Source organism: Micromys minutus, assembly GCF_963924665.1.
Source record: "Micromys minutus genome assembly, chromosome: 16".
Lineage (NCBI taxonomy): Eukaryota > Metazoa > Chordata > Mammalia > Rodentia > Muridae > Micromys > Micromys minutus.
Window position 1 is genome coordinate 35,702,046 of NC_137985.1, and position 18,194 is coordinate 35,720,239.

Here is an 18,194-nt window from a genome sequence, read left to right on the forward strand (position 1 = left end):
AAAAGCCCAGATGGCATAAACATTTCTCAGTCCTCCTAGACATTAGACTCCTGAAGGATACATCCCACATGGAGCTTGCCCAGGTAGAACATGAACTTTGTGTGTAACACTGTTTATGCCAGTCACCTCATAGTATTAGGATTGGAACAGACTTAAATGACTATCCTTTGTACACTAATATAGCTATTCATTTCAATGCCTTCTGTTTATACAGCATTATTTTCCCCCAGGAGTTCAAATTGTTTTCTCTAAGGTAATGGGAGGATAATAAAAATTCAATTAACGTTGAGAATAAAATAACAAAACCTAGAACTCCTATGTTTCTATTTCTAGCTCTACTGTGGATTTACTTTAGGCAATCTCCAATTTATTAATTCCATTGGGATTTTTTTTCCCCTGGAGGATGACTTCACTCTGTTGGTTCCTCTGCCTGACAGGTCACTCACCACCCATCAGCATCTCTCTCATCCTCAGCCCATGTTCCCATGTTACCTCTCTAATAAGGCAAGATTCTCTGAGTCTAAGACCATGCTCAGTGGCATCACTCCCTTGCCTGAACAAGCACAGCATGCCATATCTATAATAGTCTTACATTCTCCTCTACTTTGGCTCAAGATCAAACATATGCACAACGCCAAGTAGACATCACAGCTTGCCTTGAGGGACGACCCACTATCAGTGCTTTTGTCTTACCTGCAAGATCATAAGCAACCAAAGGGCAGGAACCATTACATCTACCATGTGTCTCTTTATGACCTCCTATGTGCTCCACAGTTTAGTTTCCCAAATGAACCAAGCATACCATCCTAGCTCCATTGTCTCCTATGATTAAGTATGGAAGGTGTTATTCTTGTCCCAACAAGGATCCTCATCCCCAGTCACAGTGGCTGTGGTACAGTGATAAGTCAGATGACCATGGTCCACACACAGGAAACCTCAGTCTAACAAATGACCCATATTGATGACCAGTTCCACGATGTAGGTCATGTTCAGAGTATTCAGCATCGGAGTATCTAAAGTCAGTCTTTATCTCTTCCCCTAGACTTTTCCTGGCTCTCTTCAGAAACCTCATCTTGAGGTTTGCTTCTAAGGAACCTTCTACAAGATACCAAAGGGCATCCTCCCTTTATGCGGTTTCTCTAGGTCAATTCTCCCTCCTCAACACTCAGCTCATTTTTCTCTGTTTCCATGCATATTTTCCTAGGCAGAATCTATTCATCTTATAGACATTAGTGTGGTGACTGCTGTGTATCAAGAATAGTGATAAGCTGGGGCAAGGAATGGACCCCTTCATCCTGCATATAACAAGGCAAGAACTTGAACAAACTTTTTAACAAGATCGTTGATCAAAGCTGTGATGTAGGTATAGAGATGCCTCAGACTCGGCCTAGGGACAGAAGCAGTGGGATCTACCAATGACAATACTCACATGGAGTCTTAAAGGGTGCGTAGTTTAGGTGAGACAAGGGGGAATGAGAATAAAGGTAAGGAAACTCTGAGCAAAGAGCATTCCCCAAGCAAAGACCCAGACAAGACAGAGCATCTTGGTCGTAATAAAAGATGACTGTGCTTTGCTAATGATTAATCATTAAATGAATCCTTGGGAGTAGAGGATGAATCTGAGGGCAGAGAGGCTGGAAAAACTGCAGTCAAAGATGCCTCATTGTAGGTGTCAAGCAGGCAGAGGCTGTGCCAGAAAGGCTGACCCATGACAGCTGAGCTTTGGGTGAGGGGAAGTTATCTAAGATGTTGACAGGAGAATTTACATGGAACACTGAGATCAGAAGTCGGATCACAAAATACACTGCACGAAAAAATAACCAGTGGGAGATCCAGAAAGAAGACTCACAAGAGTAGTTTTGTTAGGAAGGGAGCAGTGATGGGAGAGAGCTTGGGGGAGGGATGGGCTTTGGTCTAGAGTAAGCTTGTTTGTGGGTAGGAGGGAAAGACTGTAGAACGTGAGGGCTGAAGACTTAGGAGGAAGGGAAGAGGGCAAACGGGGTTAGGGACGTCCATAGGGACAATGAGAAGTGATGTCTGCATCAGGGCTGGGGAGAATGAACGCTAGGGCATTAAGACGCAGAATTTAAGAATGGGAGGAAGAAAAAGAGAGGGTGGGACACAGCTCTTTTTCCCAACCGGACTAAAAGTAGAAGCAGGTGGGTCATGTGCAAAGGAATCCCAGTCAAGCAGGTCACCAGGGAAGTAGAGTTCACAGGATGTCAGGCTCACACTAAAAGCTCAGAGTCTCTGCTGACAAGCGCAGCTTACCTTTCTTACGATCTGGGCTCTTTACTACATGATTTCACACAGGAGACACCACCCCAGCCAAGCAAAGAGTAACAGGATTAAACCTTGTACATGTCACTTGCCAAAGAGAGCCTTGAAAGAAAGCACATCCTTCAACTCTGACCAGCTCAGGTCTTCGCATCTCTGTTGCCTGTGAGTGCTCCCACGGACCTGACGGATTCTCTCTGAGAATAAGGAATGGAGACATGGGGACCCATGGAGAGGGGCAATGAAAGGAAGCAGAAGGCTGATATTGCAAAAGGATTTGGTGGAGGGAGACAAGGGTACTTCAGAGGGTGAGGGGATGACACAGAGATGGCTGTGGGTGAGTGTACGTACATACGTAAGTACCTCCAAATCCAAAGGCAGGTAGATCTATCACCCCTAAAGATACCAATTCCCCGCATGTTTCAGACTCTCTGTAAAATACTGAAATTCTATTTCCATAAAACCTACACATATTGTCTGTCCATCAGCCACCTTCAACCACATATGCCCCAGAATGGCCATGAATAGTGCCCAACACATTATAAACATACAAAAAAGCATTTTTAGTTTTTTTGGTTGTTGTTGCTTGCTTGTGCAAATGTGTGTGTGTGTGTGTGTGTGTGTGAGAGAGAGAGAGAGAGAGAGAGAGAGAGAGAGAGAGAGTGTGTGTGTCTGTGTCTGTGTCTGTGTATGTGTGTAACTCGGGTATTAGCTGTGGAGATGATATTTTGGGGCAATATCAAAGTGATAAACAGACCTGTATGACCGCCCTCAAGTTGCTTGTAATAACACGATATAGTTCCATCTTAACAATGCCATACTACACAATTGGGAAAGAATGAAAAAATTGTGTACACACAGAACAGATACAAATATATACACACGTTAAGGTGTTGGTTTGACCTATAGATGTAAAAGGTGTGGCAGGAGTGCTGCCTTTGCTGGAAATGAGATCACCGGTTGGCATTTCAGTGACAGTTTCTTTAAACAACTTATTCCCATTTCCTTCTGCTGGCTTCAGCCTCACACCCCACACCCTGCTCTCTCTCCAGGCCTGCCCTGATTCTTCCCTGACCTAAGTACTCTCAGCTCATTCTCTTCCTGACATATGGGCTCCTTCGGGTTTGGACTTGAATTCTCACTTCCAAGAAGCCCTCTCCCGCACCACCCCTGAAGCCCTAAGGCAGACCAAGACAACTTGTGTTGTCTTAGGGCCCTTTGTATGAAATATTCTTGCATGCTTCATAATTACACTGACATTAACCGCTAAGAGGTCTGTCTCTCCCATCAGACTCTGTTTCTTTCTTACGAGAGAAACCGTGCTTAATTATTTTACTGTTCTCGTTTTTTGATGGCGTGTGTAAAGCCTTCTTTGGCTGAGGAGATACTTTCTATGTAGCCATGAGGACCTGGATTCGAATCGCAGGAATCCACAGAAGGCTGAACACATGTCCTTAATCTGGCATTCTTGGGGGACGATGAGAAGTTTAGGCAGAAGAACCTATAGATGTTTCCAGACCAGACAGCCTGGTGCACCCAATGACGAATGAGAGACACTATCTCAAACAAGGAGGAATTTAAGGACCAGCATCCAATACTGTATGTCCTATGGCTTCCACATACATGCTGGGGAATATATATATTTACATTCAAACACACGAGTGCACATACACACATACAATTTTTAAAAAATTTTTATGTCTTAGTATATAGTTGCTTGTTGAACCAAACTGTACACAAGTGAAGCTTGGAAGGCTAGTAAGAGTGTGGGAGAGGCCCAGAGGCCTCCCTGGACACAAAGGGTGTGGATGTGCTGCTGCTGTCTTGGGTTGTGACATGGGAGGGAGCAACTCTGTCCAGCTCAGGCTGTGCCCAGCAGAGCCCCAGCTACTGCAGTGCCCCCTACAGTGGCTAACCTTCTGCGGCTCACCCTCAGTCGTCCTGTCTGGTCGATAGAGGGCATGTTTACTTCTAGTCTCATTTAGCCTTGTTGATTTTCTCACTTCCTGCAGCACAGTTCAGTGCACAAGAAGGTCAGAACCGTGGAAGAATCTCATGTCCCAGCGAGTGACTCCTATGTCACCCTCCATCTCTAAGAGCACTCACTGGTGGTGACCTGGGGCTCTGGGCTATAGAGTTGGCCCTGTACTTTCTCCCACTCTGTCCTGATGACAGCCATTATTCTTCAGCTATGCTGACTAATAATAACATCATAGGAGAAACAAATGCAAATCACTGAATAAGCAGGTCCTGTAATGCATATTAATAATTCAAAGTAACTGCTAAATCTATCCCATGGGCTCACAAAGTAAAAAAGCCTCCAGCACATCCCAATTTGGCCTTCTTGTCAGGAGTTTGAAGGCTGTCGACTCTGTTCCCAGCATGGCACTTAGGAAGAAGGGTCCTGGCCCAGACTCCTCCTACCTTTTTTATCTCCTCATCCTAGATGTTTGTTTCTCTCTAAGTGCCCCTATTGTGAGTAGCATCCTGTATCCCAGATACACTAAAGCCTTAACGAGTGGTATTTGTGAATGTAGCCTGTACTGGGAAACAGTCGTTAAGGGCATAACCACAATGGGATGAGGTCATGTAGGCTAAGTGGACCCCATATCCAAAAACGACTGTCCTTAAAAGGAAGGAAAGCCATGATACCGAGAAACGGAGTGCAGAGAGTTCTGTGGCTCTCATCCATTCGTGGATCTCATGAGGCTAACAGACGGGACTTGCCTGAATGGTGGCCTCCCTCCATGGGGCTTAACCCCACAGTGGAAGGGAAGAAACGTTAACGCCCCCAAAACAATGGAGAACTAGTTCCTCTGAAGGAGAGAGGTGGCATGAAGTAGTCATGAATATGCTGCTAGTGTTTTTTTGTTTTTTTTTTTGTCTGATTTCTTCAATTTGACACAAGCTAGAGTCATCTGGGGAGAAGGAACCTCAACTGGAAAAAAAAAAAAAAGTGTCCATCAGATTGTCTATGGGCAAGTCTGTGGAACATTTTCTCCATTAATTATTGATGTAAGAGGGTCTATTGCTGTTCCTGAGCCTTGTGATGATGTACACACACACACACACACACACACACACACACACATACATACACATACATATATATGCATGTGTATCAAGCTAGGCAAGCCAGTAAGCCGTCCTCCATGACCTGTTTGTCAGCTCCTGCCTTGAGTTCTTCCCTTGGCTTCCTCTAATGATGGAGTGGAGGATGGAAGCCACAGAAGCCCTTTCTCCCCGGGTTGCCTTCGGTCACAGTGTTTATCCCAGCAATAGAAAGAGAATGAAGAGGAGAACCCAGTGGTCTGTGCACATAACTAGGAAGAGCTTTACACAAAAACCTGTGCAGCCTCACCGCTGAGAGCATGCAAGGTAAGGCGGAAGTGGAACAAGCTGTCAGGCAGCTGGGCAAGGCTTATCAGTAGATAAATGTATTTTAACGGGGGGACAACATCCAACAACCTTGAAAGGCCAACCAAGTTTAAGGATGGTGAATATCAGGGAGATAATTAACTGCATGAAAATGTATAAACCTGAGGGTGGGTGGGAATGCATCAGATGGGGGAACAGCAGAGAACAGTGAGGTAATGCTCTGACTAAGAACAATACCTTTGCTCTAACCTCTGATGAAGGTGGGACGGACAGTGTTATACTGAGAGGCTTCAACTGTACAGACGTCTGCTAGAACTTTAATCTCGGGGCTGGGTAAGTGACATAGTTGGTAAAGTGTGTCTGCACAAGTTCCTGGAGGCTACATGAAATGCCAGGCACATGCTTCGAAACCTAGCACTGAGGTGAAGGCTCGGGAGAGTTGCAGACTTGCGTTAATCTAGCCAAGGTGAGTCCTGGGCTCAAGGAGAGAGCCAGTCTCAAAAAATAATAATTGGGACTGGAGAGAGAGCTCAGTGGTTAGGAGCACTGGCTGCTCTTCCAGGAGACCCAGGCTCAAGTCCTAGAACCTACATGGTGGCTCACAACTGTCTGTAACTTCTCCTTCAGTGGATTTGACCACTGCTCTCCCTTGGCCTCTATAGGCACCAGGCACACATGTGGTGCATAGACACACATATGTGCAGGCAGAGAATCCATGCATTTAAGACAAAAACGGAAACAAGATACCGTGCAAATCAATAAAGGAAGATACTTAATGTCTATCTGTGGTTTACAAACACAGACACAGACACAGACACAGACACAGACCCCCACGTACACACACACACACACACACACACACACACACACACACACACACACTGAGAGACACAGAGACACAGACACAGAGACAGAGACACATACACAGACACACATACAGAAACACAGACACACACAGAGACACATACACAGAGACAAACAGGCACACACACACACACACACACACACACACACACACCTAGAGAGGCATGGACACCTATATGCATGACATGCACATTTGCCTGTTCAGTGTCTCAGATTGCTAAAGGAAACTCATAGGAGTCTTAAAAGAAAGGGTTCATGATGCTACTTCATTTTCACCTGACAAATGTCACTGTGTAAGGATCACGGTTCCAGTCCAGCCTGGGCACCAGAGTGAGACTCTTTGTAAAAAACAAAAGCATACTAACAGCAAACCAAGGCTGCTGCCTCAGATGCTAACTAAGCTTGTCCAATTATTGTAAAAGGGCAGCAGTCCTAGAAGCTGTTCCTTCTCTGTGTCAAAGCTGAACAGATTCTCAGGAAGAAGAGAAACCAGGAGGGATCCTCGGGTAGTTCTAGGCTGTTGTGTTTAGCTCAGTCCACTTTATTTCACCATTTAAAAGAGAAAGTCTACAAGACGCCAAGAAGTCCACTTGGAGATTATGAGTATACCACAGGCCTGTGGGGTCCACATTAGGAAGGCTCATTCCCTAAATCAGTGTCTGTGAATCAGCTCCTTAGAGTTTACTGGGTACCTGGCTGGTGTCAGCCATCAGGCTCAGTTAGATGAGACAGTGAGTCGGGGGAGGGCTGCTCTGCCATGGGAGCTGCTATCTACACTCTTGGCATCATGGCTAAAGAAGACTTTATGGAAGAAAGGGTAGAAGAAGGGACCCGAGGTCCTGGTGAGGAAAGACAGTGTGGTGAGCCCTGCAAATGTTCCAAATGTGAGCAAGACTCTGGAACTCAGATGCTATGACAGCCAATGGGGAGAATGGAAATGATCAGGAAGCCTGAGACGGCCGGTGCCACGTGGACCTCAAAAGAGGGGATGGCAAATGAGGGCACTAGTGTCACAGCCTGGGCGTGCAGTTCCTCACAGTTGAACAACGGCACTAGCAGACCATGGGACCGCCCACGGTTACACAGTGGTTGCCAACATTAGATTTGAATCTAGCTCTTTGCCCTCGGTGATGTGTCCTACTGTGATCTCAGGTGTATTGTTCACTCTGCCTCTGCTCTCACTTTGGTGCCTGTGACTTTGTCAATCCTTTGCTCTCTGAACCTGTTTCTTGATCTGTAAGAAATGCAACAGACATCCCCGTGATGGTTTGTATATGCTTGACCCAGGGAGTGGCACTATTAGAAGGTGTGGCCCTGTTGAAGTAGGTGTGCCACTGTGTGAGTGGGCTTAACACCCTTATCCTAGCTGCCTGGAAGCCAGTATTCTGCCAGCAGCCTTCAGATGAAGATGTAGAACTCTCAGTTTCTCTTGCACCATGCCTGCCTGGATGCTGCCATGTTCCTGCCTTAATGATAATGGACTGAACCTCTGAACCTGTAAGCCAGTTCCAATTAAATGTTGTCGTTTATGAGACTTGCCTTGGTCATGGTGTCTGTTCACAACAGTAAAACCCTAACTAAGATATTCCCCCCAAGGCCTCCCTCTCATAACACACTATGATTGCCTTTGGATTCTGTACCACTATTGCTCAGCAGCACCCAGCTGGCCCGGGATGCTACCTTCACAGTTGCTGAATCCACTCTGGAAATTGGCCTTCACTACTTACCAGCACCGTGTGCTTGTAAGCCCGGTGAATCACAATGCTGTAGCCAAACACGGTCACATCCACCTGCTTCACCCACAAGGCTAGAGATGGGTCCCGGTCTTCATTCTTGGCTGTTACAATGAATTTTGGGAAAGAGTCTGAGATTGATCTGCTTCCTGTGGTGCAGAGGATAAGAGGGCAACTAGTCTGGAAGTCAAAAGGGTAGCCATCAAAAGTGAGGTAGTGGCCGTAGCCAGAGACAATACAGGAAGCATCAGTACGAGGTTGGCAGTAATATAAGCCGTTCTCTTCCATACAGTATTCATCGTCCCTGCAGGGAATGGTCTCACAGTGGACACTGTTGTCTGTGCCATTGCAGTAGCAGAAGATCTGGCAGTCCTGGTCTACCCAGAAGGTCTCATTGGTGGCAAGTTGATGCCCCTCAAAGTTGCAGCCACACTCGCTCCGAGTTACACACTGGCTGCCCTGCAGGGCATAACCTTCATCACACTGGCATCCCTCAGAGCAGCTATCCACACAGATGGGGCCCAAGGCCAGGGTCTCACAGGTCTCTGTACATGTCATACACTCCTCAAAATGGCTGTTCTCCGGACACTCTAGAGCTGAGGGTGGTCAAAGAGAAGACAAGTTTGAACAATGAACAGAAGGCAGAGACAGAAGTATGTGTGTTTGTGCACATCTGTGTGACTGGATATGGGGATTCATATTTGTGTAGGACAATAAGCTCAAGGAAACCATAGAATTGAATACTGTCACCCTCACTGGCATGACCCAAGGTCAGAGGACACTCCCAGGCTCCATTTCTATACTTGATCTTATATGCAGAAGATTCTTTGTCTATGACCCAGTACTGAACACCTGCTAAATGCGGACCCTCTCCTAGGCCTTTTTGTGTGACTCATCTCAGCCATCTGGATTTAGACAGCCCTCTTTATCATTATTCTATAGGTGAGGATGTGGGAGATCCTCACAACATATCTACCTGATAACCAGGCAGGGGTTGAAACAGATGCCTTGGCTTAGATTCTGGAAACAGTGTGTGATGTGCTACAAAAACACTTGCTTTGTGTCCATAGAAACCTGAGGATGCTACTCTCTCAGTTCTGGCTTGTGAGTATCTTCTGGTTTCCCTGTTGTTGTTGTTGTTTCTGTCATTGTTGTTGTTATCAGTAGCCATATTTTTACCTGGTAGGATCAATAATTTAATATGCTGAGTCCACAGTAGAGTATTAATGAACACCATGCCCCCCTCCACTACTTTAGACCATCTTTCTCTTAAGCAGATTGCATTGGTCCAATATATCTTAGTCTTGTTTTTCTCTGCATTGGGTACCCTATGGTCACCATCACCTCCTCATCATTCTCTGTATGTGGTGATCCCCCTGCCTCTGCTCACACTTTCCTCACACACATAGCCCCCTTCAAAGCCAAGTCTTGTGATTCTTTCTCATTTCTTTCCAAAGTCACATGCTGTTCCAGCCACCTTCCTTGTTGGCTCAAGTCTCTACATGAGCGGCTTTCTATGAGGTTCTGGGTAAGCAACCCACCTCACCCTATGCCTTGGCTGGTGACAGTTTGACAGGAGCCGGGACCAAATCCAAGAGCACAGAAGTCTGCCTGCAAGCCTGTGCATTCTAACAATCGGCAAAGGTCCCCGTCCCTCTAGGTAAACAAGATTTGCTCATGGATTTTCTCTGCTCTTAGACATAACATCCTTCCTTGGCAGTGTCTTACAATCCAAGGACATGGAGGACACCACAGAGAGATAAATTGCATGGATATAATAGTTCTACCCATGAGGACCAACTCAATTGTTCTGCCGAGGAATGAAAGCCAGTCTCTTTTTCCCCTCTAGGCTGAAGGACTCACTCATTTCCATTGACTGCAATACCATACGGCTTTGGAGTTGAAGGCTAGTTCAACACTGATTATATATGTCTGGAGAGAGGGATTTTCACACTTGTCTCTAAATTATGAATGCCATAGCACTGACTGCAGGTTTATGGGGAAGGCAAATAACATGACTTATTTAAATGGCTGTTGCTTATGACTTACTGTGTTGTCTGGATTTGTCTGGGAGTCTGGAACGTGGAGATGTGGGGTTGTAAAACTTTCCCTTGCCCCTGAAATCACTCTGGGAAATTACTTAATTGGGGAGCTGGCTCTGCCAAGAAGAGGGCTGGCTAAAAATGTCCAAACACAGAGAGCATGGCTGTCTGTTTCCAAGTTCAAAGAAGATACTCTTCCTGGTTTGTAGCTGTCACTTAATCTATTTAAGACCCAGTCATAATATGCCCTCGATACTCAGTTGGCTGATCAAGTATGCACACTTTGGTCGTTCTCAACAGAGCTAAAAGAACCAACGTAGCAGGTAGGCCAGGTCTAAGCCTGGCCTCTTCCAAATGAAACCACGCTCCACGTGGCTACCTCTGCCAAAACCCTGCTTTAAACAGCACCTGCATGAGATGCCTCAACTCCACTGGCCTGAATGGGACCTGGTAACATGTTTTTCTCAGAAAGAGGAAGAGCCATTCCCATAATGCTCTGCGCAATACAAAACAACCTATAAGCATTCCCTGCCAGGTAGGAGATCATCGTGTAAAAGGATGACCCGGCAGTAGCATAGATCTGGGACAGGGAATTTGGCAATCCCATGCTATGTGTGAAGTCCAGCCAGAAAGCTGGGTGTGAGAGCAGGGTCAGCAGCCTTAGTAAGGCTGAGTGAAAAAAGGCAGTGTGGGAAAACAGAGCACAGAGGAGGATTTGGGGAAGTCTTTCAAGATCCCCACTAGTATGGCAGTCAACAGGAACAGAGTAGCTCTCCTGCTGAAGGTGACTTTAAAAAGACTGAGCCTCAGAACTCACGGCATCTGCTGCCGGTCCTTTCTGAAGGAAGCTAAGGCTCAACAAGAACATAACTACCCTCTCCCAAGTTGACAGCCACCAGGCTTGCCACATACTCACTGGATTTTTGAAGTTCACAATTCAGAGGTTTAAAGAGGTGTATGTGTGAGTTTGTGTATGTTGTATGTACACACATGTGTGTATGTGTGTGTATGTGTGTATATGTTTATGTGTGTATGTATATGTATGTGTGTATAGTATGTATGTGTGTATGCATGTGTGTCTATACGTGTGTATGTGTATGTGTGTATATGTGTGTGTATTTGTATGTGTGTATATGTGTATGTATGTATGCATGTGTGTATTAGTGTGTGTATGTACATATATGCATATGTGTATGTGTGTGCACAAGTGTGTATGTTTGTGTGTGTTTAACTTTGTTGAAAGAACCTATTGAAAAACAATAACCGATGCCTCGATACTGACCTCCATAAAACTCCTCACCCCAAGGAATTAGGGCCCCTTAATGTGGAGGCTGAATGCCACCCAGGGAGCAGAGAATTCAGAGATAAACGTGACCCTCCTGTTTGATCAGAAAGTAAGAAAGTGCCGGAAAGCAAAACAGAGGCATCACAAAGGAGAGGGGTCAGTTTAAAAGTTCCCACAGGTCAAACACCAGAACAAGTCTGACACCAAACATATGTTTTAGACGACATGAACTATCGGACCTTAAACAATTAGAATCCGCATGTTGAGATGCGGTGAGGCAGGCAGGAGGTATGAGCAGAGGAGAGGATCAACTGAGACAGGTGGGAAAGACTGGGGAGGGGGCTCTCGCCTGCAGTGGGATGGCGATCCCTGGCTGGAGGAGCGGACAAGGCAGCACTGGACCTGAAGCCTGGGAGTTGGTAACCACAGTACACACAATTTAACACAAACCAAAACCGACAGAAGGTGCTGAGCCGGAACAGAGACTTTGATAGACAGAAGCAGAGGTGCATGCCAAAAACCTCCCCACACTTTGCTTTTCCATTGTAAGAAGGAAAACACGCAGAAAATTTACAGACAAGGCATTCCATCCATGCCTTGGCCTAGACATAAGCATGCGCCTCACCCACAAGGGGGCAGGCTGGATAAAGCTTTAGTCTGCACAAGGAGCCTGTGCAGGCAGCTGAATGGGCTACAGGGCACTAAAGAAACATGCATTAACATGTAAACGTGTGTGTGTGTGTGTGTGTGTGTGTGTGTGTGTGTGTGTGTGTGTGTCTGCACTATATTAGAATATTTACTGAGGAACCAGTGGGGAGAGCTGATTGATTGGGATTTCAAATGTCCTCCAAATGTTAAGGTTTGGTCACCAGCACAGTCTTTGGGAAATCAGGGATGCTCCTTGAAATGAGTGGGAACCTAGTTTTTCCTCCCCCTCTTATTCATGCAATGAACAGGTTGGCTTGCCCACATGAGTCTCACTATACTGTATGCTCACCACAGGCCCAGAACCAACCCTTGAGCAGAAACCCTGCACCAAAACTAATGCTGCTCTCTCTGTAAGTTGGTTACTTTTATGTCATTGGTCACAGTATCAGAGGTTGACGAAAGGGCCATGCTATATCCAAATTCCTGCTAAATTATTGTGTGGATGGTGGGTCGACGTGTGGAGAGGAAACAGAAGGGATAGACTGTATATCACAGATTTGATCTGAGTAGTGACTACATAGGAATGCTCAGAATTTTTGTGTCACTTTGAAACTATTAAAAAAATTTTAAACGATAAAACTTAGGGTGGGTTATGGCAGAGAGAAACACAGAATCAGAACTTGGTGCCTTCATGGTTTAGGCCAAAGTTTTTAGTGAGATTAAGTGAGGCATTTGAACCATCCTTACTCAGCTGAATGCTTCCACACTCAGCGTCTCCTTTCCCCTTCTGCTGCTTCTGATAAGCCAGTATTGGGTATCTTGACTGCTCACGAGTTATCTAATGACTAGTAGTATTACCACTGCCCTGCTGAGAGGGATCACATACTCTGGGGACAAAATGAAGAGCCAAGTACATGGGACTGTCTTAATGGCCATTGTCAGGCTGGCCCCAGGGAGAAATGCTAATCTCCAACAACCTGAAAAGGTCCCCAGTTGACTGAGCCCTACCAAAATGAATGGTGTTCTTCTTTGTCCAAGGGGAAGGTACCCATGAAGCCATCACAAAGGTTTCTGGTCCTTTAACCTGGTGTGTGAGCTTTCTGCAGATAAAACCACCAATCAATGAGAAGGCTAACTGCTCTACAGTGAAAAGATACTATGTGTTTAGTCATGAACAGAAGGGACTTTGGAGGTGGCTCAGTTGATGAAGTGCCTGCCACACAAACTTTAAGGCCTCAGTTCAGATCTCCAGAATCCATATAAAAAAGCCTAAGTATCTATAACTCCAGCACTGAGAGACAAGCGCATCCCTAAAGTTCTCTGATTAGTGAGTCTAGCCAGTCAGTGAACATTAGATTAAGTAAGAGACACTGTCTCAAAAGATAAGGCTGGAGGGGATGGATAGATGGTTTGCCACTGAAGAGCATGCACTGCTCTTGTGGAGGACTGGAGTTTGGTTACCAGTACCCATATTGGGAAGCTCACAATGGCCTGTAATACTAGCCCAAGGTGTTGGATGTTCTCTGTCTTCCAATAGCACCTACACACACACACACACACACACACACACACACACACACACACACACACACATACACACACACACACACACACACACACACACACACAGAGAGAGAGACAGAGAGAGAGAGAGAGAGACAGAGAGAGAGAGAGAGAGAGAGAGAGAGAGAGAGATGAAAAAATTAAGGTGAGAAACAGCCTAGTAACCTAGTTTGGGGTAATAAGACTGAAGTCAAGCAATCAGACCCCCGTTGAGCTCAGTCCCACTAAGAGAGAAATCATGACTAGGAGATCATGATAGAACACGCTTCCCCAGCCCTAGCTGCCCCACGGTGCAGCCCTAACTTACGGCAGAAGTCATAGGTCCTCCAGGGGCCCACCTCCACATCTGCATTCTTGCAAGCACTGGCATAGCGAGCCACAGAATCACACAGCTCTGACTCATTGCCTCCACTCTGGCACAGACGGAAAAGGCAGGTGCGGTAGTAGGCGGTGACGTTGACCACCCCGTGGCACTCCAGGAAGGAGCTATTGGAGGGGTCGTTGATGATACCACACCGAGAGCGGCTCCGGTAGAACTTGAGCAGCTCAGAATCATTGTTGCAGGCCTTCAGCAGGTCTCCACACTCGCCATTGCAGATCTCCTCAAATGTCGTCCAGCTCTCCAAGAACACCGCCAGGTTGTCCGTGCACCTGCCGTTAGGGAGGCAGAACTCATCGCTGGCATTGGCGTTGAAGAAGCCACACAGGCCCCCAGTACAGTTGAAGTACACAGTGGACAGCCGGATGTAGAGCAGTCCCACATCCGAGTACTGGACAGATACCACGCCCTTGGACTCCACAGTTGTGCTGTTTTTGTTTCTGTGAATCTCCAGCCTCCCCGAAGGATGGAAAAAGGGTAATTCCACATCTTGACCATTTAGCTGGAAAAAAAAAATCAAACACAGTGCTGTCAGGGACTCAGTGATTCTGAGGTTGGGTAGGACCAGCTCTGTGCCAGAGTCAGCTCCTTGAAAATACCTAGGAGCTGACTGATGGTGTGTGCAAATTGCACACAAACACCAATAGTTTATTCACAAGCTTGTTTCTCTCTTTTGAAGCACCCATTTTCTCATTATTTTAGTGTGTCCCAGACCTTAAGCTAGTCCCACACAAACACTCTGAGTGACTCATCTTTCAGGGTGATACCCCCACCCACCCACCCCTGCTGCCAATCTCTCTTCAGGCACCATTTCCCAGCCAGTGAGTGCCCTTCCTCCACACCTTTCTGGATCCTTCTTCTGCCATCAAGTTTTAATTTTCTTGTGCCCCAGGAAATTCTATGGGATGCATAGAGGAGAGCTAAAGTCCCGATGTCCATCCACATCTCCTGCTATTCCTTTTCTAGATTGATCTCTGTCCGTTTACTAAAGGGACTGAGAATACAGCCATTTCCTTCTGTAGACATACATCTTGTAATCACCTCGAGATGATTTTTGTTTTCCAAATGCCACTCAGTTCCCTTCAGCTGAGAGAAGGGAAAGCCCTTTCCTGGCACCACCTCATCTCTGCCAAATCGGCCGCAGGACCCTCACCTAGCCCCTTGGCACCTTCTGTGGAATCAAACATTGCTCTAATGGACTTCCAAGATTCCTTCCAGAATTAATGAGCCATGGGCATATTAGCCCATGCCAGACGGATAGGAGGCAGCATGGCATGCACCCTGCGTTGTGCCAATGAGCTTCCTTCTTCCTGAAGAAGGAAGGAATCTTACAGCACCAAGTGCATACTGACAGCCACCAGCCTCCTCACAATCAAATCCCACTTTGAAGCTGTGTGTCCCTAGAGGAGGTTTCTTAACACTTCTGTGCCTTGGTTTTGATAGCTGTGTGATAGAAGCGATACTACACCTTATTTCAGGGGACAGGCTTAGCTTGGCACATAGCCTTTTGTAAGGATTTGTTCTTATGGACAGTGGAATTCATGCTATCTAATTCAGAGAATTCCAACCTGGTTCAATTTCTCCACCTGCTACAGAGTCTCATTTCGGGTCAATCATTAAAAAAAAGAAAAAGAAAAAGCCACCATGTGGGATCCATGTCCTTTTTAAGAATCAGCTCACAGCCAGAGGAAGAACGCCAAGCCAGATGTTCTGTCACTCCACCGAAGGAAGCAAGGAATCTTACCTTGACTTCCAGAGCCCCGACGCCTCCTATCTTGACCTCTTGGTCAGCCACGAGGATCCGAACACCCCGGAGCCAAGCAGGCCCTGCATCGGGCTTCCTCTTGTTGATGTCAATTTCCAAGTACTCAGGACGCTCGGGGCAGGTCTTGAGTAGCGTGTATGATAACTCAGATGGGAATGCGTAAGCGGCGCCGTCAAATGTGTGTAGCACCTGGTTCTGGCTGAGCAGGCACACAGTCTCCCGCTTGGGGAAGCAGCCCTGGTAACCATCCTCCACAGCACACACCTCCCCGCTCCGGCAGGTCTTGTTGAAACAGTAGACACCTCCTCCCTCTTCACATAAGCACTGCACTGTGCAATTGGCCGTGGCCCAGAAGAACTCCCCCATGGTATAATAGTGGCCATCGAAGTCACAGCCACACTTGTGCAAGGGAACACACTGGCTGGTGCTGAGGACAAAACCCTCGTTGCACTCGCAACCTTCCGTGCATGGCGTGGCACAGTTCTGAGAGGCCGTCAGGTCCGAGCAGGTGTTGGGGCAACTGCTGGTGCATACAGAGTAATGGCTGAAACTTGGGCACCGCACGGCAGACGCTGGTGCGGAGAAAGGAAGACAGCTCAGTCACAGGTGAGTAGATTTGAATCCAACCAGCACAGCGGTTGGGAGAAAATAAAAACTCCCATATCATGCAGGCCCCAGAGTGAAGGTCAGGTGGCCACTTACAGGGGACACCTGTAAGTATTGACACTGCTTCTTTCTCTGTATGCCGGGGCTATGAGAGTTTACCTAAACTTGAACTCACTGAAATTCACCCTGAGGTTGTCTGTCTTTGCTAGATTAGCCCTATTCCTCAATAGTTAGTGGTCCACAGTCATAGAGCTGTTTTCAAATCCTCCAACAAGGACATAGGAGATGCCTTGAGTTTTAAAGAGCATGGCCCATTCTTAGAAGGAAATAAAACTTTCATGAGAAATGAAAATTGTACCCGTTAGAGGAGCAATTTGAAGACATGGAATTTCAAACAAGGAGGCACTTAAAATATCTGAGTGTGACCAAGGCAGACTGTGGAAATGAATTCCTGGGACATTAAAAATGAGCGATCTGCAGAGACCGTGTGCCTGTTCCTCTGGGAAGCTGGCTGGGCGCAGTCTGCCTTCCATGCCTTAGAAGCTTGCTTCTTTTATTTAAGACTGTTCAACTCTACATAAATGTTTGAGTCTGGTTGAATCCGGCAGGCATAAGCCTAGTAAACCAGCTGTGAATTAAATATAATTCATCCCAGGAAAAGAGAGGGGTGGGTGGGTAACAAGACAAGAACCACTAGGAAAAACATACAGCCATTATTCATAAAAATTTACTTGGGCAATTTGGATGCTCTTGGATTATGTAAGGCTCAAAGAGAGGCCATATTCACCTTGAATGTGAATTATGAGATGTCTGCTCTGAGTATAATAGAGGCTGGTCAGTCAGTCACACAGCAAGGAAGACATACTGTCTCTTGGTTAGTGTGACCAAAATGCTGAGATTTGAATCTGAGAATTGGTGATTTATGTGAATCCAACCCACTCTTGCGGAGGGAAGCTCACTCTAGCCTTGGAATTCAGGGGAAACGTTTAAATCTCACCTCCGCAGCCTCTCAAAGGCATGGACAGCAATTGTCTATTTACTAACATGAAGGAAGATGGACCACAACTGTCTATAACCTCACTCATGTGAAGGGAACCCAGGACCAAGAAAAAACAAGTTACTACTGTGCTTCTATCTAAGTAGGAAAAGGGGAGATTTAAATAGAATAGTGGGGTGGAAAGAAACAGACCACTTAAGAGTGTGGAAAAGCTTTGTCCAAAAGCCTGTTGTAGAAGAACCTGGCTATTCCCACAAGTGGAAGTAAGGTGTCTCCTAACCACTCCTGGCTATGCAAGAAAAGGGCTTCCTCACTGACAGTCTATATTTCCCATTCTTGGCCCTTTCTCTTGACAGATTAGGTGAAATGCTGCAGAACAAACAGCCCACAAGCTAAGGAACTAAGAACCATGACAGAAGCCTCCACATGGGAGGAAAGCCATATCCCCAGGCAGACTCTGTCCCCTAGGCTAGCTTCTGCACTTCCTCAACGGCCACTCCAACGGTGGCAGCAACTCTCCCTGGCTCAGCTCTGGGCTGCTGTCCCCAAAATGGGGTTCCCTCTAGTCACTAGTCACATATTTCCTGTTTCCTGGTTACAACACCAGGTGGGGTAAAGTAAAGTTCTCTTCGCAGTTCATTCTATATAATTTGGGAC

At 46.4% G+C, this 18,194-nt stretch overlaps 1 protein-coding gene across 2 annotated transcripts in view; it reads right to left on the minus strand.

Annotated features, from left to right (window-relative positions):
- TECTA (tectorin alpha) overlaps window positions 1–18,194 on the minus strand; it is a gene marked incomplete at both ends in the record, with an annotated part of 67,340 nt that overhangs the window by 28,651 nt on the left and 20,495 nt on the right. For both annotated transcript variants that reach the window (XM_080930396.1, XM_080930395.1), the window contains 3 exons: window positions 8,247–8,848; window positions 14,098–14,671; window positions 15,914–16,506. In XM_080930396.1, coding sequence (XP_080786522.1) covers window positions 8,247–8,848; window positions 14,098–14,671; window positions 15,914–16,506 — 1,769 coding nt within the window. The remainder of the gene's footprint in view (window positions 1–8,246; window positions 8,849–14,097; window positions 14,672–15,913; window positions 16,507–18,194) is intronic.